Source organism: Botryllus schlosseri, chromosome 9 (genome assembly GCF_051294905.1).
Source record: "Botryllus schlosseri isolate E-star chromosome 9, Bs_hap1, whole genome shotgun sequence".
Classification (NCBI taxonomy): domain Eukaryota; kingdom Metazoa; phylum Chordata; class Ascidiacea; order Stolidobranchia; family Styelidae; genus Botryllus; species Botryllus schlosseri.
Window position 1 is genome coordinate 22,789,491 of NC_137244.1, and position 21,953 is coordinate 22,811,443.

The 21,953-nt window shown below is 41.1% G+C and overlaps 1 protein-coding gene across 1 annotated transcript in view; it reads left to right on the top strand.

The window, feature by feature from the left end:
- The first annotated feature begins 215 nt into the window (after window positions 1-215).
- LOC145447344 (neurofibromin-like) overlaps window positions 216-21,953 on the top strand; it is a 38,142-nt gene continuing 16,404 nt past the window's right edge. The window contains exons 1-40 of the mRNA XM_080325764.1: window positions 216-445; window positions 1,546-1,689; window positions 2,455-2,538; window positions 2,603-2,671; window positions 3,043-3,164; window positions 3,232-3,338; window positions 3,580-3,647; window positions 3,715-3,864; window positions 4,870-5,019; window positions 5,921-5,977; window positions 6,037-6,246; window positions 7,384-7,575; window positions 7,643-7,768; window positions 8,422-8,553; window positions 8,855-9,057; window positions 9,451-9,634; window positions 9,691-9,797; window positions 11,875-12,043; window positions 12,352-12,504; window positions 12,640-12,716; window positions 13,542-13,856; window positions 14,603-14,699; window positions 14,767-14,906; window positions 15,464-15,536; window positions 15,599-15,744; window positions 16,170-16,286; window positions 16,420-16,628; window positions 16,690-16,907; window positions 17,703-17,786; window positions 17,852-18,016; window positions 18,367-18,473; window positions 18,543-18,744; window positions 18,953-19,050; window positions 19,105-19,254; window positions 19,854-19,934; window positions 20,008-20,137; window positions 20,200-20,372; window positions 20,714-20,869; window positions 21,185-21,304; window positions 21,868-21,946. Coding sequence (XP_080181890.1) covers window positions 386-445; window positions 1,546-1,689; window positions 2,455-2,538; window positions 2,603-2,671; window positions 3,043-3,164; window positions 3,232-3,338; window positions 3,580-3,647; window positions 3,715-3,864; window positions 4,870-5,019; window positions 5,921-5,977; window positions 6,037-6,246; window positions 7,384-7,575; window positions 7,643-7,768; window positions 8,422-8,553; window positions 8,855-9,057; window positions 9,451-9,634; window positions 9,691-9,797; window positions 11,875-12,043; window positions 12,352-12,504; window positions 12,640-12,716; window positions 13,542-13,856; window positions 14,603-14,699; window positions 14,767-14,906; window positions 15,464-15,536; window positions 15,599-15,744; window positions 16,170-16,286; window positions 16,420-16,628; window positions 16,690-16,907; window positions 17,703-17,786; window positions 17,852-18,016; window positions 18,367-18,473; window positions 18,543-18,744; window positions 18,953-19,050; window positions 19,105-19,254; window positions 19,854-19,934; window positions 20,008-20,137; window positions 20,200-20,372; window positions 20,714-20,869; window positions 21,185-21,304; window positions 21,868-21,946 — 5,424 coding nt within the window. The 5' untranslated portion in view covers window positions 216-385. The remainder of the gene's footprint in view (window positions 446-1,545; window positions 1,690-2,454; window positions 2,539-2,602; window positions 2,672-3,042; window positions 3,165-3,231; window positions 3,339-3,579; window positions 3,648-3,714; window positions 3,865-4,869; window positions 5,020-5,920; window positions 5,978-6,036; window positions 6,247-7,383; window positions 7,576-7,642; window positions 7,769-8,421; window positions 8,554-8,854; window positions 9,058-9,450; window positions 9,635-9,690; window positions 9,798-11,874; window positions 12,044-12,351; window positions 12,505-12,639; window positions 12,717-13,541; window positions 13,857-14,602; window positions 14,700-14,766; window positions 14,907-15,463; window positions 15,537-15,598; window positions 15,745-16,169; window positions 16,287-16,419; window positions 16,629-16,689; window positions 16,908-17,702; window positions 17,787-17,851; window positions 18,017-18,366; window positions 18,474-18,542; window positions 18,745-18,952; window positions 19,051-19,104; window positions 19,255-19,853; window positions 19,935-20,007; window positions 20,138-20,199; window positions 20,373-20,713; window positions 20,870-21,184; window positions 21,305-21,867; window positions 21,947-21,953) is intronic.

Sequence of the window (21,953 nt, forward strand, 5' to 3'; positions counted from 1 at the left end):
TATTAGCGAAACCAGAACTTTTACGCGTACGTTGGGACCTGATTCCGCAATCAGCGCGCGGCAAAGGTTCCCCTGATATCCACTCTTTATCTCTGATACTGTGGTTTATTTGTGAAAGGAAGATGTGTAGGAGCGAAGTAAAGGAAGACAAGAAACTGTCCCTCGTTTGGTGGCGATGTTGAGTTTGCTGATCAATTCGCGAATTGATCCACAAAATGTAGGCGATACTCATCTCGGTTCTCATCCGGTTTTATGAATGAAGAATGAGAAAAAAGAAACAATGAATGGAATCGTTCATTCATAATACTGGATTATCGATCAGCGATTGTTTACGTAGTATATCAGCGGCTTACTGGATATCAAAACATAGGTTGGGCGGTTGGTGATGGCAAACCAGGGCCCCAAAGAATGGGTTTCTACAGTAATATCTCGTTTTGACGCACAGGTAAGCTAATTTCTTGGACGAAATAAGGTTTGCTGAGGCCTGAGAATATCGTAATTTTTTATTGCAGTCTTTGATGTTCAAATATGATGTTGCAGTAATTAATTTGCCATTAATTAATTTGCCATTAAATGCTATTCAATATTCAAGATGAAATCTGTGACATTACACTAGTCAGATATTTTTCTACCTCCTTGATATATTGAAGTTTTAGAAAACTTAATTTTATTTCATCAGTATTATTATTGCTTTGCTCCTGTGACACAGTCAAGGGGGCTGGAAACGTTGGAAGCACACTACATCTGTAGTGTGCCTAGTAAAGAGTAACATATGTTATTGCCAGATCTGGACTGGGTATCATTATCATTTGATGAATGCAGGACCAGTGGCGAGTTACGACAATTGAAAGTACTGGAGTGGCCGGCTTTTATGATGAGCATACTTTTGTTTCATGGACCGATGACCTTTTGATATTGCCCAAAACATAGGCCTACTGATGTTTCAGGAACTTTCTGGCTATGGCTTCGTTGCATCAACATCGCATATGTCACTTTTTGTCCCAAGTATTAGTATACATGGTTATTTCTGTAGCCTGTACGCCTCTACTGCATTTTAGCAACTATTCTAGGCTGGTGTTTTATTATATTTAACTTCATCAAGTTTGTGACATCATATTTTGTGATACAATTGTTGATATACAATGTTCTTTCCAATTCCCTACTAGTTACTGACGATTGGTACCCTTGTCGAGTGTCAGCCAAAAATATTCAGGTTCATTTCAATATGAATATACTATTCAATTGATTAGGACTTGAATGGGATGAATGAATGAATATGTTCTTCTCTTTGTATGCTAAGATTAAAAATCTTGGCAAGACTTTATGTAATGAATGAATGACTACGAAATTGCACAAATTGACTTGAAAGTAATTCATGAAGATATTGCTCCACTTTCCTGCTGCACTAAAATCTCGATGTTTGGTTCTATTACTATTGACGCAATTCATTAGATGACTAAACTATGATGAGTTTGTGTTATTGAGCATTGCACTATGTTTTACTCATATTACATGCTATAGTTGTGTGATGTTCTTTTTCAATAGTTGCCATCAAAAGCGCCTCAATTCACACCGGCGTGCCGGGCCAATCTGGAAAAACACAAAGAATGCCTCGTTAATATCAGCCATACCCGTTTCACAAGGGTGGTTAACGGACTCACCGAAATACTCAAAAATCTTGCGAACATTGTAAGTATTACAAATTATTGATCTTAGCATCCTATTCTCAGTCAGTATGAGTAGTAAATGTATGAGTGCATAGTTGAGGTATGGTGAATTTTACAGTACTGACAATTATGTTCTGTAATTCATAATTAAAATTAACTTGCAATTTTGTTAACTTACATTAATTATGTTCCAAACCTTTTCAAATCTCTAATCTTTTCAAGTGATTTGATTTGCTATTCTACTCGTGTGTGTTATGGTATCTGTTAGACCCCCGATACTGACTAATTACTCTATGCAGAGATATGCCACAAAGTACTCATTTCATCTTAACCTAGATTAACAGTATTATTAGAATACGCTTTTGTGAGCAAATAAGTAAATAGATAAACCTACTACTTTCACAATTCCAAGATCATTTGTTTCTATTTCGCTTCCCCTTCAATTGATTTATAGAAAGGTTATTTTTCTTCATTTTTTGTATGAGATAGCATGAGTATGTAGAAGTGACATGAATCGTTGGACGGTTTGCTAGCATTGCTTCCGTCGTGAATGGGAGGAATAGGAACGATATTGATGCCGCTTTTAATAATTCATGACTTGTTTATGTTCCGTAGGCCATGATCAGGGCCCATGCTTTGACTAGTCCCCTTTGGGGATTTTATTGGAACTGGGCATAATGCCTGAATACACTTATTTCTCTAAGCTAGAGTCCTGCAATGAATCATCGTGTTCTATGACAGTCCTATACTATTAGGCACTTGATATATTGATTTGTGTATTCCATAGCGGATTTACGGCGATCGTCAAGAGAGGAATCTATACACATCGCAGATCATCGTGCTGGACACTCTGGAGAAATGCATCTCGGAAGTTAGAAGAGAGATATTTTTATAATTCTTTACCGAGAAATTACCCTGACAATATATTTTTATAGCAACCGAAAGATTCGTCATCCCGAGATGAGTCTGTTTTGATCAGACAGCTCTTGCCAGAAATATGTCAAGTATGTGCTTAGTCTTAAACAATAGCGCTTGCTGTTACTTTTCAAGATCCGAATTTCTAGTCCTCTCTAGTAGTAGCGTATTTCTTCTTACTAAAGCCGGCGTCCACTATTAATTCCAGAGCGTGGTGTATTAGAATGGCATAATCAGGAAATGAATGAATGAGTTTGTGTCATGCCTCTATGTCTTCATCTGAATTTATAGTAGGCCTACGCGCTGCAGTGTTGAAGTGTTATTGTGCTTGAGTGATGACAGCTGGTTTGCCTCGTGGTCTCTTTTGTGTTTGTTAATAACTTCGTACTCAAGTGTTGTCAAATCCATATTGATGTTTTGTTGTTTTGAAATCATCTAATTATTTATATATATATTTCAGTTCATCCGTCAACCAAGTAGTGACTACAATTTACTCACTCAGTTGAAGGCCTCGGCATCTAGAGTGTTGTACTGTTTGAGTCAAAACAATTTTCAAGCAGTGTTTTCTAAAATATCAGCCAGGTGATGCAGTTAGCTGCCTTACATCCAAGGAATGTATCTTTAACGCTCCCTTTTCTTTCTGGTTCAGACTGAGTGACCTGTCGCAGAACCCAGACGATATGCCTGACTTGAGCGACTTGGATTTGATACAGCATATTCATGTTGATATGCTGAAGATCACAAATTTACTTGAAAGTAGGTCAAAATGTATTTAGTTTCCTGAGTGCAATATACAAAATGACTAGTATTTAAATCGAATTGAAATATTTATTCATGAGGCCATAAGCTTATCCAAATCACTCTGAATCATAGCCTAACAATCAGTTTGTGTTTGATTGGTTGATATGAAATCGTATTGATTTGTCATACTAGTAATGAATGTAATGCCTTCGTCAGATAGCGCTTTCGGTGACTAATTTTTGATTGATTTTTTCAGACGTTGTCAAGAGGTTTAGGAATCTTCGAAAAAATGTGCAAATCGTTTTATGTTCCAGCTTGGAGAAGGTGAAGTATTGCTATCGCACCAATTTTCTTCAGAACTCTGACTTCCTATGTTCACCTCGACTTGTAGGCTATTTGGAACTGGTTACACTCATACCCGGCCGACCTCTGTGCACTATATTATCCCGAAGTGGCTGTCCAGAATCAGTTTCAGCATCCATCATTATCCGCAACTAATGCTCAAAATCCCATGACTGCTGCGCAGCAAGAAAGATACCAGGTAAGGAGGCTCAGCTGCTTCTATGTATCATTTAACGTGTAATGGGTCTTGTTAATAGATCAATTAATTTGGACACTCTGGTTGGTTACATATCAGTAATACTCAGTATGTTGGTTGCTCACCTTGTGTTCACATCGGTGAATGGAATAGAGACCAGAGATACATAAATAACACTGTGAATTGGCCTATAGGTTTGCGGGATTTAAATGTTTATGCAAATCCGTTTTCGTTGTGATTTTTCAATGATATATTCACTGCTCACAATACCAAATCTTTGCCCGAAGCGTTTGCTTTATGTTTGGGATCAAGTCTCAGGAAATAATAGCGAATATCCTACTGATAGCTGAAAGTGTGCCTTTCTCCTTACGAATCGGTGACGGATATCGTTTCTCTTCATGTCGTTTGTGAAATAGTCACATTACAAGCTTGTTTCCTGTTGTGAATTAGACTAGGTACTTTTATGTTTCAACAGAATATGATTTTAGCGATAATCATATTCACGCTTTGTAAATATTGATTGAGTACATATTGAATAATGTATTCATATTAAAATAAATCTTTCCAATTCAAGCTAGTTGCTGACGATTACCCATGACGAGTGTCGGCAGAAAATATTCTTGTTTTTATCAATATCAATATATGTTTCAATTATATATTGAAGTTATGTAGACTACCTCCAAGAATCTCTTCAAATATCATTGACTAGGCCTACTACTTCACTGTCTCGTGATGTGTTGGGCTGGAGAACGGTTAATTCCTTAAACAGGAAAAATACAATGTCTGCTTCCGCAAAGCTTGTCAATTTTATGTAGCACTTCCTGTCGCATCGTAAGTGATGTAGGCCTACTCTTTAAATTGATTTTAACCGAATCAAGTCCGTTCTTTATGACTTTCACGGATCACAACCTTGTTTAAATTCTCCTCGAGTTCACAAAGCGTACGTCGATTCGAACGCGCCTTCAATATCCGAACGTCGATAACATCGCGGACATTTTTTTTGTTCAGAGTCTTTTGCAGCAGCAGAAGCAGCACAACCAGCAGTTATCGATCACGGCCGAAAAGCTGTTTGATTTGCTCGACGGTTGCAGCGAAAGTTCCAAGAGAAAGGCCGCGACGAGCTGGCCATTACAGAGCATGCTACTGACACTTTGTCCCGTAAGATCCTTTTTACTGAGGCTGGGTACAATGATTCGGGTGCGCAGATCTGAATGGAGCGTTAATTGTAATAATTGAGTCGAGTATTGAAATTATAATCCTATTTCCACTTGGAGTTATTGTAAACGAGAATTATGGTTTCCATACTTTTTCCCAGCATGAATTGGTCATATCACCAGGGCTCTAATGACTCGAGTCACGATTTTCTGATGACTCGACTTTACTCGAGTCATTTTCCCGAAATACGGAAATGACTTGACTCGAGTGAATCTGCGTATTGGTTCGTCTTGGACTCGGGCCATTGCGCAAGACTCGAACCAAGTCACATGACTCGAGACTCAGACGGCCAAGACCGGCATTTCGTTGTAATTTCGAAGAATAGTAAAGTAACCACACTGTTTGGATTTTGTCTATTGGCACTGGTACTTGAAAATGCAACCAGAAAGTGCTAAAAAGTGAGGAAAGTGGAATATTATAAATGCGAATCATTCGATATCACCAAACAGAGTTATAAAAAGTGGGTTTAACAAGACATTATCTGGATACTGATTCGGACTTGACTCGAGTCAGAACTATAAAAGTGAGATTGACTTTTGACTCGGAGCCTTGTGACTTGGTTACAACCTTGCGTATCACAGCATCCAAAACATGCTGTACGTTTCCGTGAAGTCATGATCAACAAACAGCATGGTCACAAAGTGTAATGAAATTAGTGGAGTCTAAAAATACCAACTTTTCTTCATGCGGTGTAGAGCTGGCAAGTGGCATTTTTTTCTTCACATCATTGATGCTCGTGTAACGTCATTAGGAGTGCTACTCGAAACAAAATACTCGATATGGAATTGCATCATTGAGATACAAGATTTTTGCCCAGTATTTTGAACACTTTCGAAAATTTCAGGTTGTTATCTGTGAAATTGCGTCAGACAATATCAGAACTCTTGGCACCAAGACAAAGGTGAATGTTCTCGTGTCAATGTTACGATGGCAATCTTATATCTCGCACGTGGTTTGCAGAAAGAATGGTTCCAGTGCTTGCTCAAGGGCTTGACGTCTCGTCACACGCAAGAGAGCAGCGCCGTGTCGTTTATCAGGATGCTGAAAGCGGCCACTTGTATCCCGTCGGAAAATGCACAAAACTTTGGCTCTTCTTCGAGCGCCGGGTATAATATCGGCGAGAAATGCCCTCTGCACGAGTTGGTGTGCGGAGTACTGCCGGAATTGAAAGTGAGTTATGAAGTACGACCGGGGCACGATCGCTTGCGTACCTTCCGAGGTTGATATGACAACATGGTTGATCAGCAATATACCACGTTCCCAACCAATCTGTATCTTTGCGATTTTCTTTCGACCATTTGATCTCAATATGACTCGTAGGCAGAGGGGGTGGTCAGTAAGTACTTCTCCTTTTTAGAAATACTAAGCAGCATTGCTATAAGAGAAGAAAGTTTTAGATTTATTATATCAAAAATCAGTTGAAAACTTGTCAGATTTTTCTGTCTACCCCATGAAATTGTGGCGCTTTTTCGATATACCCCCAAGATCAAATATCAAAATTTATAAACGGAAAAATAAATTCTTATTTTGTGTTGGGGTACGGAATATTAGGGTTGTAAGTAGGTTATGGTTGGGGTTAGGGTATCCCAATATTAGTGATGTGGGTGAGTGATATTAGGGTTAGGGGGGATGACAGATATTAGGGTTGTGTGAATGACATATATTAGGGTTGGGCGTGAGGGATAGGGTTAGGGGTGATAAAATACCCGAACTAATGTCTGCAACCCCCAACCCTATTTTATCCCGCAACCCTAACATCTGTCATCCTCCAATCCTAATGTCTCCCACTCACAACCCTGATATCCCTCCCCCACAATCCTAATATCTCCCACACACAACCCTAATATCCCTCCACACAACTCATATCCCACCACGAAAAATAATTTATTTTTCTGTTTGTAAATTGTGATGTGTTTGATCTCAGGGTATATTGAAGAAGACCCAAAATTGTTAGGTTGCCTAGAGAAACATGCATAGCAAATTTAGCTCAATTCCGACCCGTGGAAGATAAGTTATTGCAGTAGATGAATTTGGATTTGAATAAAATAGTATTCACGGGGCCATTTCAAGAATTTGTCATTCTCCGATGGTCTCTTTATCCAGTATTCCAATTGATATCTTTGACCCGAGGCATAAAAAACCTTACAGGGCTAGTTCTGCACCTTCCTTGTCCAGCGGGCACTCATGGTATGCATATGCACAGATCATGTGTATGTATATCATAAATCGGTGTAGGCTATGTGCCGCTAAAAATATAACGTCCTAATCCTATTCGCAACCGGTAAACAAGTATCTCGTACCCGCCAGGCGTATCTTTTGGAGAACGGCGCCAAGGCGTTGTCGAAGATTTCCGACCAGGACATCTTGGTCGAGTGCCTGGTCTCGTGCATGCGGCTCGACCCCGACGATAAAAAACTGCCGCAGTATTGCGTCGCGCCGGCAGCGCCTATCCATTTGAAAATGGCCATCGTCAGAGCGTTGCATTGTATCGCCACTCAGGTTTGTGTTTTTGCGATGGACACCGTTTAATCAGGAGATAAAAAAAGTGACGTTTTTTACAATGCAGAATCCGATGTTGTGGTGGCCGAGAGTCGATTCGTTTTATTATCTCGGCAGCGATGTGCGAAGGATGTTTCTCGAAATCACCCCGAAAAGACTCGGGCAGACATCAACGTCGCCGAGAAGCAGCCAGGTAAACTGAAAGGAGTCTAGTCACAACTGATATGATATTGAGACTATTCTCCAGCTTTATCTTTTCAACGGAACATGATTTGTTGGTTACCAAACCTATCATTGATACTGATATCTCACAAGGGGTCTGTCCCTGTTAGTTTTCTCCCCAGTGTTGACTAGAAGTAATCAGCAACGAAAACACTTAATTTTCGAGTGTGCTCGCATAGATTTCACGTACTTGCAGTACTTACTCGTGTGGTTATATTTTAAGACAACTTCCACTTGTACTAGAACAATTTTTCGGGCAAGGATTCTCACTTTTTGCGATTTGGATTTGGAAAACTATGAAATGGTTTCGGGGCAGTGAAATTGTCATAAAAACCTTGTGAAATAGTCGCTGTAACACGGTAACCGAATATAGGTTCGAAAATTTCAACAACTGCGAAAGTAGCCAACTTGATTAACTTCTAGAAGTGTACAACCCCTCTAACAAATCTACTGTATGAGGCTACTCCAACTACTTTGCAGACGTTTTATTTTCTACACCCACTAAAGTAGTTTTGACGTGTTAGAAAATCAGTGCTTCCAACGTAGAAACTTGTAGTTTTTGAGCAGCCCCGACTTTCTATGCTTGTTACGCTCGTTTTTTATCTGTAATGTGTCTTTTCACAGTCATTTCTGAGAGAACAAATGGAAAAGATGAACGTCGGCTTGAAACGCACGCAGGAAGAGTCGATATCGCCCAAGGACCTCGTACAAGCGCTTGTGCAACTCACAATCGCGGAACAGAAATTGTTTCTGCACGTAAGAATTAATGCTGTGGGTTTCTCTGTGAAAGATACATAGCACAACGCGAGTATGCGTTTTGTGTATGTTATACGGGGACAACAGTTTCAGAATTTACCATCTTCCTATCAAGTTATTTGGGAATGTACAAGTCTTTCTGAAACCTGTCCCGGTTGTAATAATTTTTAACGACTCTGGTCATGTTTTTAGACTTGATGTACACTGTGTGACTGTGCGTTGATTTTTCTGCTGTAGTCAATCTTTCTAAATTATTCGGTAGGAGACAGTCTGAAACTAAAGTTTATGATTTGTCTCCAAGGATATGGGACGCTCAAATCAGCTCATTCATTCCAATTGTTGGGACTTTGTGAAGACGCTGACTAGTCTGGTGGTTCCGATTCGACCTGCGCTGGGCGTACAGTCGTCTTTAGAAGCGATGGAGGCCTTGCTGCAGCTCCACAGCCCGCAAATATCTCTGACGTGGAATCCCGAATCGCCGGTGAAGACGTTTTGGGATGTAAGGTAGGAATCGATTCTGGCATTACCGTGTATCTGGGTATTAGTGTGTGTTATAGTGGGGAGGTAGCCAATAACAAAATACTTTTTTTCAATGTGTTCAAGTGAATTTTGTCTGCTTGATCATTCTGAATCCGAGATACTCCCTACATTTTAAGATTTTGTCAAGTGGAAATTAGTGTTCTGGAGTTCTGAAGTGCACCTATTCCAAATATGTCCTTCGTTTTTTCAAATTGGCTCTAGTTTCGGAGATAACCCATTGGCTATTTTCACTAAAATCTCATATTTGAGCCTTATGAGGTAGATGTAAAAAGCAGCTAAGCCGTATTATCTGAGAGACTATAAGGTTCGTTCTATCAGCCGGTGTCAAATAGCCAGTGTATCTTCATTTCCCTTTAGTTCGACGATGCTATTCACTGTGTGCGACCGAATTTTGAAAGATCAAATGTCGACGCCGGCAGAGGTGGCCTGCAACGGTCTGAAATGGCTCCTGCAGATATTGGCGTACCGTATCGCCTTTCTCGTTCACAATCACGAGCGGGCGGTGGTCAGTTGTCGGGACGAAGTGATGAAACGCGCGCAGGTCCGTAATCTGTTCGGTGCTGACGAATATCGTTGTCATTTCGGGTCTTGTTTCAGAACAAGGTGGAGATGATGCTGCTGGAACACTTGTGGAGCCTGGACACGGAAGTGGTGCTGATCGCGCTCTCGTGCTTTCGGTGTCTTCACGAGGAGATTGAGATTAAGTAAACGCAAATTTCAACGTCGTACTTTTACTTTTTCTAAGTACTCGATTACATTTTTTCCTTCTGGGTTACTTGCTGAAGTACGTTCGCTTTTACTCGGCAGTTTTTGGCGCAAAACTGTTTTATTATTACGATTTAGCTGTTGTGAAGTGAAGTTCATAGATTGGTTTGCATCACTTTTGATCGTAACAACAGCGCGAAATAGACCCTGTTCTGTCAGTCATTTTGCCTTGCAACAAAGAAATTTCATTAAAAACGCTACTTATTTATGTACTTTTCTGATCTCTTATTTCTATTTTTGCACTTGAAGTAGTTTTGGTATGTCTTGAAAATCGATTTTGTACTCAAACTCTATTGTTATTTACTTCGTTTCCATGCTCGGCCGATGGGCCCATTTTCGAGAGACTCGGCCGACGAACGAGAGAATTTTGTTGCGCATTTACAGTGATGCACACCCACGTCGGCCGACTCGTCGGCCATCTAGTAAATCCTTCGGCTTAGCCCTTCGGCCATGCTTGCGCTGTGTCTTCGATTAGCGAATTGATATTCGCTACTTACAATACACTTTTCGTATCAAATTAACCATGGCTGCACTCCGGACGGATCTTGGACGCCTTGAGAAACCAAGAATTATGATCGCAACGGAATTTAGTAGTACCGGTACTGCTACGAATTACCCGTAGGCTACCGAAATCTTCGCGATCTGATCACATACGCTGCTGCCACAATTCGAAGGTTTGCGTTCTATGGTGCATGGATACAATACAAACTATACCGCTTGACCACAAACTAGGTGAACTTATTCACATTCCCCTGGTAAGCAAATCATCGACAGGACACTGGACGTTCATGTCTGAATCATGACGACGAAACAGTAGTACCGGTAGACTACCGGAGAAGTTACTATTCTGTGCTCGAAATTATTGGACCACGATATCCCATATCTATATCCCCCACATACTAAGATATGCCACCAATTTTCATCTTTTATCCATCTTATTTTATCTTCTGTTAGTTTTAAGCAATTGGTTCATCGAGAACCATTTTACATGTTGGATGCATTTCGTGTTCAAGGTCAAAGCGTGTTGTTTGATTGAATGACCGCTACAAGTCTTTTCGGCTCATTCCTACCGAGTCATTTATCGCAATCTTCTGATTATTATGAAATTGTTACTGAGTAAGTAAGCCAAAAACGTCATCGCGATCGCTTCGCCCACCCAGTTCGGCCAAGTCACGGTTGGGTTACGTCTGCTCATGGAAACACGGCCGACATGTACAACGCATGCGTCATGGCCTTTCGGCCGACCGTCGGCCGAGCATGGAAACGAAGTAATTGTGACAATAGCTACCATTTTCAGTTTGGCACCACGTTATGCTTGTATATTAGGGGTCTTCAAAAATGCCTTTATTCTCTCAAATCGTACTGGCTACTTGATAAAATTGTTGGGTTACCTAATTTAAGCTTACACACCAAATTTGGTTCAATTCCAACCAGTAGCCGCATTGCTACAGGAGAAGAAAGTTTTTATTTATTATAAAAAAATATAAAACAGAAAATTTGAAAATTTTCTGTTCACCCCATGAAAGTGTAAGGTTGTCTATAGAAACGATGTTCATCAAATTTGGTTCAATTCCAACCAGTGCAAGGGGAGTAATTGCCGTCGAAAAATTTTGATTATGAATAAAATAGTGTTTACGGTGACCAATTCCTTAATTATTTATTATAGTGGTACCCACCGTAAATACTATTTTATTCAAATACAAACTTTTCAACGGTAATACCTTTGCTTCCACTGGTTGGAATTGACCCAAATTTGGCGAACATCGTTTCTATAGACAACCTAACACTTTCACGGGGTGAACAGAAAATTTTCAAATTTTTTGATGTTTATTTTTGTATAATAAATAGAAACTTTCTTCTCCTGTAGCAATGCGGCTACTAGTTGGAATTGAACCAAATTTGGTGTGTAAGCTTAAATTAGGTAACCCAACAATTTTATCAAGTAGCCAGTTTACGATTTGAGAAAAGTCATTTTTGAAGGCCCCTATTGTATATCCTATTCCCATCTGTGTTCAGGTGGAGTTTTGATGAAAACGCGCTCTGCCGAATGCTGCCTGACTATCACGAAGTCTACCGAAACCTGGCGTCTGTCGGCGGCGGCATGCAAAACGGATACGGCTCTTTGCAGAAGAGCGTTACCGAACTCTTCAGGAAATGTTGCAAGTTCACGCCCGCGAGTTTAGACGTATGTTTAGGATTTACGCATTTTGGTGATTTCTCGAGCGCGGGTAGAGCTTGGCGAAATCGAGTAACTGAGCGATTCGATTATGAATCTAGTATCAGGCGTCGAGTATTCGATTATCTGGTGCTGATCGCGCGTGAGTTGATTTATAAAATGTGACTTATGGTTTCTCTGTGTTCAGACAACAGATATATGGCATTGCCATTGGTATACAGTACCATATTAAACTAGAGTTTGGTCAGTTAAAATGTATGTTGGAGTCGATGCAGTGATAGCCTGGTTTAATGTCATTGTCCGGTTTGTGTTTGCAGGCTTGGACGGACACGCAGATTAAATGGGACTCCAGGACGATGCCATTGCTCAACGCCAAGTCCGGTAAATTTGACGATGTAGGCGGCCTATCCATGGACGCAAACAGCACGCCTTCTCCTATGACGGCGAGTGTAAGAAGAGCTATGCCCGGGGTACGGCATTCATTTTTAACTGTATTTAAGTGTCATAGAAAATGCCAGTAGCATGATTTGGTCCTTAAAATGAGACGCTAGCCTCTAATTTGAGCTTGGTGGCCGTTTAACAGGTAGTCGTGTGCATTTTTTCAGGAGAATCTGGGAGAATGGATTAATATGACGGGATTTCTGTGCGCTCTCGGCGGTGTTTGCGTGAACGCCAAAGATCCGTAAGTATCTCACGCAAACTACTTGCTTTGTATACTTTGTACTCTGTAAAGTACAAAATAGTTTTGAGACAGGTTTGCATCACATCGAGGGATATTGCCACGATAACAAGTAGCCCACGTTACATGTATCACGATGAGTGAATATATTTTAATGAATTGCACCCATTTGTAGAATGATCAATCGTTTTGCGTTAGTCGTGAAGATACGCCTTGCAATTGCAATTTTGAAAATGGACACTTATTAACTGCTAAAATTATGCAAACCCTCGACCAAATCTACTCTTTCAAACTGCTTACTTGAGTACTTTTCATACCTTTAAGTTTTTACTTCCCCTTTAGGTGGTTGTAACTTGTCTGGAAATTGCTGCTAGATGCCAGGGTTGTAACCAAGTCACAAGGTCCCGAGTTACAAGTCGATCTCGCTTTTATAGTTTTGATTTGAGTCAAGTCTAGTCATTTTCAATTCACCGTCGAGTCAAGACCACGTTAGTAGAGGGTCAAGTCCGAGTCGTGGTGTTGTGACTCGAGTCCGAGTCATTGCGTTCACTGTTCAGTTTTGAGTGAGTCCAATCCAACTCACTTTTTTCAACTCCAGTAAGATTGAATGGCTGTCATTCGTGATATCGTTGGTCTTGGAGGTCCTAGTCTCGATTCGTATGACTTGGTTCGAGTCATGCACAATGACCCGAGTACAAGTCGGGTCAATACAGAAATTGCTAAGTGCACTTGTTACGGAACAGAAATTTGCAGCGTTAGTTCCGCTAAAGTAGCGATGCTGACTACCTTTGACCTCTGCTAGCTTATGACGCCGCTTACCTTTTTCAGATCCTATAACTTTCGGCAGTTTCTCGAAAGGAAATCAGTCGGCGGCCAGCGCGGCCAGACTCGTGCCACAAGTTCCAGTAGCCCCGGGCTGCACACGAGCAGCACCATGCCTGCCAGCGGCTCGAGCAGCTACAGCCTGGGCAACGTGGACCCGTCGCTGTCGCGGATGACGATCGCGAACCCGCCGTCGGGAGGGGGAAAGAGCACGGCCCCGCCTACGCCGCACGAGAGGGCCTCGAGGTTCATAGCGACGCTGCTGAATTTGCTGTCGCATCAGTCCGGCCGGGCCACGGAGGACATGAAAAACGCAATACGGTGAGTGTTTTTGGTTTAACTCGTTTTTTATTGGAGTACTTCAGTCAGATTCGAGTTGAGTCATGCGTGAAGATTTTCCGAGTGCTGAAACTCAGAGGTGGTCAAAGTTGGTACTCAGAACTAGAAAAACCGTAACTTTCTTATTGAGTAGAAGTACAAATAGCGATTTCCATATTTTAGATTTTGCCGTTATTCAGAGTGTGCGGACTACAAACTCCAAATCGTATACTGAGACATTCTGTTTTTGGTTTAATTCCAATGTTAATGTATTTCATTACCTTCTGTTATTTTTGCTTTCGTCATATTTTAGAGCGGTGGTTCTCAACCTTTTTTTAGACACGCCCCCCTTTTTGATAGTGAAAAATTTCGCGCCCCCCTTATCGTCATATCACAAAATCCAACTGGCATGCTAGCAACCCCAACAGATTGTTTGGTGGTATGGTCGGTTATAAATGTTGATGGGAGAATAAACAAATATGAAAGTGGGTCTATATGGAGAGAAACATGCGTCCATTGGAGGTAAAACGCGCCGAGCGCGAAATTTTTTTTCAGGTGACTGCTTCTTCGCGCCCCTCTTCACATGTTTCACGCCCCCCCAAGGGGGGCGCGCCCACCAGGTTGAGAACCCCTGTTTTAGAGTGTGTGCTTGAAATCAATTGAACTCCTAACTCCAGATTATACACTGAGACACTCTGTTTTTGCTTTAATCACAACGTTATTGTATTTCGTTTCCTGCTCTTCTTTAGAAATCTTCTTGGCACCACTCTGCACCCAGCGCTGTATCCGATTCTGTTTCAACAAACGAAAATGCACCTGAAAACCCTCTACGATCCATTGGGACAGGTATGACCGTTGCAGTCACCGTCTCGCGTTGTTACATCTCTGATAACGTTGTTACGTCGCCAAGCAGATGCTCATAAACGAAGGCAACACGTCTTTCGTCAACCATATCATTTTCGTGCTCGAGAACTTGCTGGAAAACTGTACCGACATCGACGCAGAGCATTTGGGAGAGGAAAGCATCGAGAGCATGGTGCTGCAGTTGGTCAGGTACGTGTTTTTGGTACGCTTTTCAAGGTGAGATTCTGTTGTAGGTACAGATCTTTCATATACAATATGCGACGTTAAACATATTGGAATATATCTTTCAAATTCTCTACTAGTTGCTGACGATAACCACTGACGACTGTCGGACGAAAATATTCGGGTTTATTTCAATACGATTATGCTATTCGATTGCTTCTCAAATCGTAAGTTGTAAGAATCGCTTGAGCTCAATTGGTACACAAATTCCTTCTGTAGGCGCACACTTGGCTGGCCTATTTTGATAAAAGTCATATTTTGTGATGCCATTATTGATATACCATGTTTTTTCCAATTCTCTACTAGCCACTCACGATTACCCCTGACGAGTGTCAGCCGAAAATATCTGGGTTCGTTTCAATATGAATATACTAATCAATTGTATATTGAAGTTCTGTACCTCCAAGAAGCTCACCTTAACTTGTGTCTTTTCTAAATATGGTCAATTGTATATTGAGGCTCTGCCCCTCCAAGAAGCTCATCTTAACTTGTGTATTTTCTAAATGTGTTAATGACTTTTCCAGATACGTACGTCACATGCCGAACAACATGCGGTCGATTCGAATGCGAATTCACGTCTGCCAGATGGTGGAAGTGGTGAGTGGAGCTTGTTTAGATGTTTAAATATTTTGCAGTGATCCTTATCGCGTCGTTTGCAGATGATGCGGCAAAAGAACAGCTTGTTTTTCATGTCGGAAATTAAATTTCGGAACCGTTTGGTCGAGTACGCCTCGGAATGGATAATGGCGTCGCTCAATAAGAATGAAGAGAGCAGCATACCCGACGATACCAAAGTTGTTCTCAGGTATTTTTATCATGTTGTACTATAGGGCTTCTTATCGCTGGATTTATAGATGTGTATTTAAGAATGAGGTTTAATTTGATTGGTAGAAGGTGAATTTCGTTTTATTGGTTGTATAATGTATATCTGTAAGTGTAGAAGTAAAGTCGTAAGTTTTTACTCAAGTAGAAGTAGCCATTTCCAAGACAGTTAAAAAGTAAATGTTCCAGGACTAGTTTTGTTTAAAAACTGGGATGTAGAAGGAGCATTCGTGTGACCATAGGATCAATTGGAAAAATATACCTGGAAAAAAGTAGAAGTCCTTTGTGACTGACAATGACGACGTTGGAGTGTTACCACCTTTGAATTCTTGCTTGGGACTGTTAATCGCCGAAAAGACGGCAAAGATAGAAGTAACAAAAGCTGAATTTTCTTGAATTGTTTTACAGGCAACTTGATGAGGCGGCGATGGGCGCCGTCGTTGTGTTGCTGGACGATCTTCCTTTGCAACCAGACGAAGTGGATGGCGGTGATGTGGCGGAAGCCAAATCGCAACTTTTTCTCAAGTGAGCAACTTATAGTAATTTGGGTTTATCGCGAATAGGGTCAGACACAATGATTCGAGCACTCAAATCCTTATAGAGTATTAACGATTCAGGAAAAACTTCCTTTTGCGTTGAACATCATCTTTTACAACAGGTACTTCACTCTCTTCATGAAGCTTCTCAACGAATGTGCCGACTCGTCGTTTTTGGGCTCGTTAAATTCGCTGACCGGTGACGAAACCGTAGCCAGCACCGAAAGCCAAGCAAACGTGAAACAGCTCCTGGCGCTGCGGCATTCCACGGTCTCGGCCATGTCAAACTTACTCAGCGCTAACATCGAATACGGATTCGTCCACGCAATGGGTAAGTGTGCGACCAGACTTTAGAGTTTTCCACTTTGAACCTGTAACCGATTTCTGTCCAGTGCTGGCGTACCATGCCGATTTCCACACAAGGGCTGCGTTCCTGGAGGTGCTGACTAAAATACTGCAGCAGCAGGGACCGGCCCGGTTTGACATGCTGAAGGACTCTACCCTGTCGGACCGTTTCGACCACCTCGTGGAGCTGGTGACCATGATGGGAGATGGAGGGGAGCTGCCGATCGCTAACGCCTTAGCCAACGTGGTGCACTCTATGCATATGGTGAGAAATGTGCTCTGTTGCGAAAAATTTCTTATCTTTTGGTTTTGGTTTTTTAAATATTTTCGGTTGGCTTGATTTAATACTCTTTGTTGCGTTCCTGATTTTTTCACAGATTTCACAGGTTTCGAAGTGTAACTGTAGTCTTTTTTAGTACAATATATTACGATAAATAGGTCTCAGCACACGGCATTTTCTTTCTTTTTGTGACATATCAGTGTTTCTGGACCGTCGGTACGCTGAATATATTGTTAAGTCTTATGGCTTTTATTTTCAGTTTCTTGTAAAGTTGAATGCACGAATCTATTTGAAGTGGAATGATGCTAAAGCGATATTCCTCAATGCGTTTTCACCTTGCATAATATGGGCTGTATAATGGGAAATTTGAACTTTATTTCGGGCACAGATGCGTCTGTTGATTCATTCTCTCATAATAAAATTCAATGAAGCACATCCAAAAACTACTGTTCACTTGGCACAATTAAGCGTACATAATCAGTACTTCTGCGTCTGGAGTATCACAAATGTATCACAAATGGATAAGAAATATGTGACAACTCGCGAACAACTCTTGCTTTTATGACGGCGGTCAAGCTTGATAAGGCGGAGATGAGTCAAAAAGTTTGAAAACCACCGTACAAACTATACTTTGAAATTTTGCCAGTCCTCGATGCGTCGAGAACCGCAGCGGTATGCTGTGTCGCTGTGCGATTAATCGCAGTAAGATTTTCTTTGTTGCATGAATTTTTCTCAAGATGCAACTCTTCCTTTTGGATTAATCAAAGTATGCGTTTTCAGGACGAACTCGCGAGGGTGTTTGTGACGTTGTTCGATGCCAAACATCTGCTCTATCAGCTGCTGTGGAATATGTTTTCAAAGGAGGTAGGATGATTTCATAGATCTGTCACCAGGACGGTGCTGGAGATTGGGCAATATTGAATTTGCAGGTTGAATACGCGGACAACGTGCAGATACTTTTCCGCGGCAACTCGCTGGCCAGCAAGATCATGTCGTTCTGCTTCAAAGTGTACGGCGCCAGTTACTTGCACAATCTGATGGAGCCGTTGATTGCTTGGAGCTTGGGAAATGAAATTGTCAATTTGAACTTCGAAGTGAGATATTGTTTTTCGGTGTGTTTTTTCTCTTGCTTTGAAAAAGTTTGTGTCCGTAACGGAATAAATACCATCTCTAGGGCGAAATGTAGCAAGCATTACTCATTGTGACACCATAAGATTGTGGATGATATGGAACGCTTGAATATGTACCTTTTATGCGACCACAAAGAACATACTACCAGCTCTACACCACATTTAAGATATTTTGGTATTTTTTTCGACCATGCCAATTCCATTGCAACTTCGTGACAATACCGTGGGCTGATCGCGTCTTCACAGAAAACTGTGATGCTGTGATTTTTGGCAATTCCCAATTTCTATTTGTAGTATTTTATCGTTCGTTTTAGGTGGATGCCCACAGGATTCCAGACGACGCTGATATCAATCAGAGCAGGGCCAATCTGCAGCATCTCACCGAGCGTTTTTTCTCCAGAATCATGAAATCTACTGACAAGTACGTATATTTTACAAATCGATAAAAGAGATTTTGCGCGTGCGGCTAACGTTTCCGTCGCTCTACAAGGTTTCCGCCCCAGCTGAAGAGCGTGTGCCACTGCCTGTTTCAAGTCGTGTCACAGCGTTTCCCGGAGAACGGGACGGGCGCTGTGGCCAGCGCGGTTTTTCTGAGGTTTCTCAATCCCGCCATAGTGTCTCCGTACGAATTCGGCCTGACGGAGAAACGGCTACCGCCCAATCTGTCTCGTGCTTTCAAGCTGATGTGCAAGGTAAATATGGCATCAACTGTCTACCACCACCCTTCTGCATTTGTGTTCTTTGCTTTTCCGCGCAATTATTTTCCGGTGGACCAAAATTACCTTCGCGATAAGTCTTATGTCGATGATCCTTTCATGAGTAGTAAAACTGACAACAATGTTCGCCTCTGATTGTTTGTTACAAACATCTTTTTACTAATATATCGATACCGTGTATTAGATCATGCAGAACATCTCCAACAACGCCACCTTCTCCAAAGAAGCGCACATGATGCCTTTCAACGAGTTTGTCAAGAAAAGATTCGACGCGTGCCACCAGTAAGTCGAATGTGAATGTCGCTGTTTAAAATAATAATGCATCGTTCGCTGCAGGTTTTTCATTAAAATTTCGTCACCCGAATCTCCGGGTGGCGACGGAGTCTTCCACACGATGCCTCTCATCAGTGATACGAACGTCGCCGCGTTGCATCGACTGTTATGGAATAATCAGGAGAAGATTGGAGAATATCTCGCCAAAAGTCGGTAAGATGGTCTTCCGAGCCGCTGAGCGGTTGTGAAAATATTCTTTATTTACATCCCACTGGTTGGAGACACAGAAAATGTGACGGTCTGATGATAGTTCTGGTAGTTATGTGAGTGCTCAAAGTAGGTTATAAGGCCTTTGTCATGCTTTCTCGTTATCGCGTTGAATTTAGGCTACTTCAATTCCTGCATGCACAATATTTGAAGATAGACTTATAGCTTTTCAGCTTTGAAACTTTCGCACAAACTCATTTTTCAGCTACTTTGAAATCAAAACAAATGTTACTAAGACGTGCTGTGTTACCCGAGTCTTCAAACTTTTGATGTAGGTGCACTTTCACAAACTACATTTCTATCTGCGAGCACAATTTTTTAAATCTAAAAAATAGTTGATTCAGTTGGTAATATTTACTAAAAATGTAATAAACGTATCGTGGTTTATTTCTCTTTGTACAATTGAATAATATATTCATATTGAAATAAACCCGAATATATTATTGAATAGTGTACTGAAGTTCTGTATACCTCCGAAAGTATCCTAAATGTTATTTGTCAGTATCGTCAATGAATTCTTGCACAGTGCACCATTATTGTTTCAGAGATGCCAAAGCCGTCGGCAGAAAGCCTTTCGACAAAATGGTGACGCTGCTGGCCTATCTGGGTCCGCCAGAATATAACAGGTCAGCAGATCTTGCAGTTAGAACAGGCATATTCGTTTTCGCAGAATTTGAAGTAAAAAATTTTCGATCGCAGGCCGGCCTTGGAAACCAGGATTAGCGGCTTAAATTTGAACTCGACGAAATTCGAAGATCACATGGCGAAACGGAAAACTGTGGACATGGAAGAATTCAAGGCTTTGAAGGGGCTGAATATATTTTATCAGGTATACTCATCGTTTGGATTACGTGGTAATGTTACCGTACTAATGTTTGACATATGTTTCAGTCAGGACGATCGAAAATGGGGCATCCCGTGTTTTATTACATCGCGAGGCGGTATAAAACCGATGAGATTCGCGAAGACCTGCTCATGTACTACGTCTTGCTCGCCATCAAACCGTTTATATCAAGAAAATTTGAGATTGTGATTGACCTGACACGCGTCGGACCACATAACAGGTGAATATTTCGTGCTGAATCTAACGTTTCAGTGGTTTCTGTAGTAGGAGCCTGATTGAGAAATGTGTTGCCATTTTAAGCTGTATCAACGAGCCTGCATTGAGTAAAAAATGTATGAATTTGGACCCACATCTGTATATTAATCTCTTTTTTCCATATACATATGGTCGTATGGTTAGGTATTATCTTGAGAATCCACCGGGACAGCATACATAACAAGCTTCCTCAGTAATCTAGTTTGATTTAAATTGCTGGCGAATAACCTAAATCAGAGCGCTCTTAGACGCTGTACGAAGGTCATTGCGGCAGTTCCAAATCCGTTGCGACCATTCTGGCTTCAGATTCAAGAGAGACTTCCTTCCGAAATGGCTGGTCATATTCCCGGAGCTGACCTACAAAAATCTGGACGTCGTGTATCTATACAACACCAACAGCTGGTTCAAGGAATACGTCAAGTATCACGACAACGTCTTCAATTCTTTCAAGGGCTCGAAAAGGTGATTGGATTTTTTCGTTTTACCGATGTTATGGTCTCGGATAAGATTTTTATTAAGACACCTTTACGCTTTTCTCGCAATTTTCTAGATGTGGGTTTGGCTCAACCAAGCTGTGATATTATGCCCCATACAAATTTTATCAAGCGATACATTCATTACACGGTTGTAAATGGTCTTGAGGTCATCCCATCTGTTTTTGGCTTACGATTTTATCGACTCATTTCATTTTGCCAAATCTGTCGATCGCGATTTGGTGATATTTTTGATTACTTTTGTGACCTGCATTTGGAAATTTACAAATACGTTCATTTTCAGTCTGATTTTCATCGACTATTTGAAGCAATTGGAAGAGTACATCGAGACGGAGCAGCAGAAAATACCTATCGCGACTGCCGAATTGGATGACGACATTACCGTTTATAACGGTGCTCTTCGGTCAGTGCTATTATACTGTATTTATAAGATATAAATGCTCTTTAGAATAGTAAACGGCAGTGTTTCTCGACCCTTTTAGCTTGCGGATAGGTGAACCTTCAACATTCAAAACGATCCTAAATGTTATTGTCGAAAATGTTTGTAATTCTGGCGCAAATATTGGAATATCGCCTTTTTGATATTATACGTGGCAAGGTCAAGTCCTGTTAAAACCTCACTTTTGATTTTGCTTGTTCAGTTTCTTTTAAAAGTACTGCTACTTTGTTGTTTGCCAGCCTTTATTATTCTTCTGGATTGTACTGTCGAATTGATTTTTCGTTGGTCGTATATGTTGGCTACGGTTGATGAATCATTTTACGCCAAGGGAAAGTTTGACTATGAATGCCATATTGTGACACAATATGGGAAAATACGTTGCAAATTACAATATCAATTTGGAATTTGATGTGTCCGTTTTTTAATTAATGGACGAGTGTCCAACTTTGCAGATCATCAAGGTTGAAATCCAGTAATATACAGGGTACAAAAAATCAACGGGTAGCTAACGGAGTAACTTTTGACAGGTGTGGTCACAAAGACACGAAAGTGAACATCAAAGTCGGTTCGAAAGCAGTGCAGCTGACCAGCGTCGAAAGGTCAAAGGTATTTC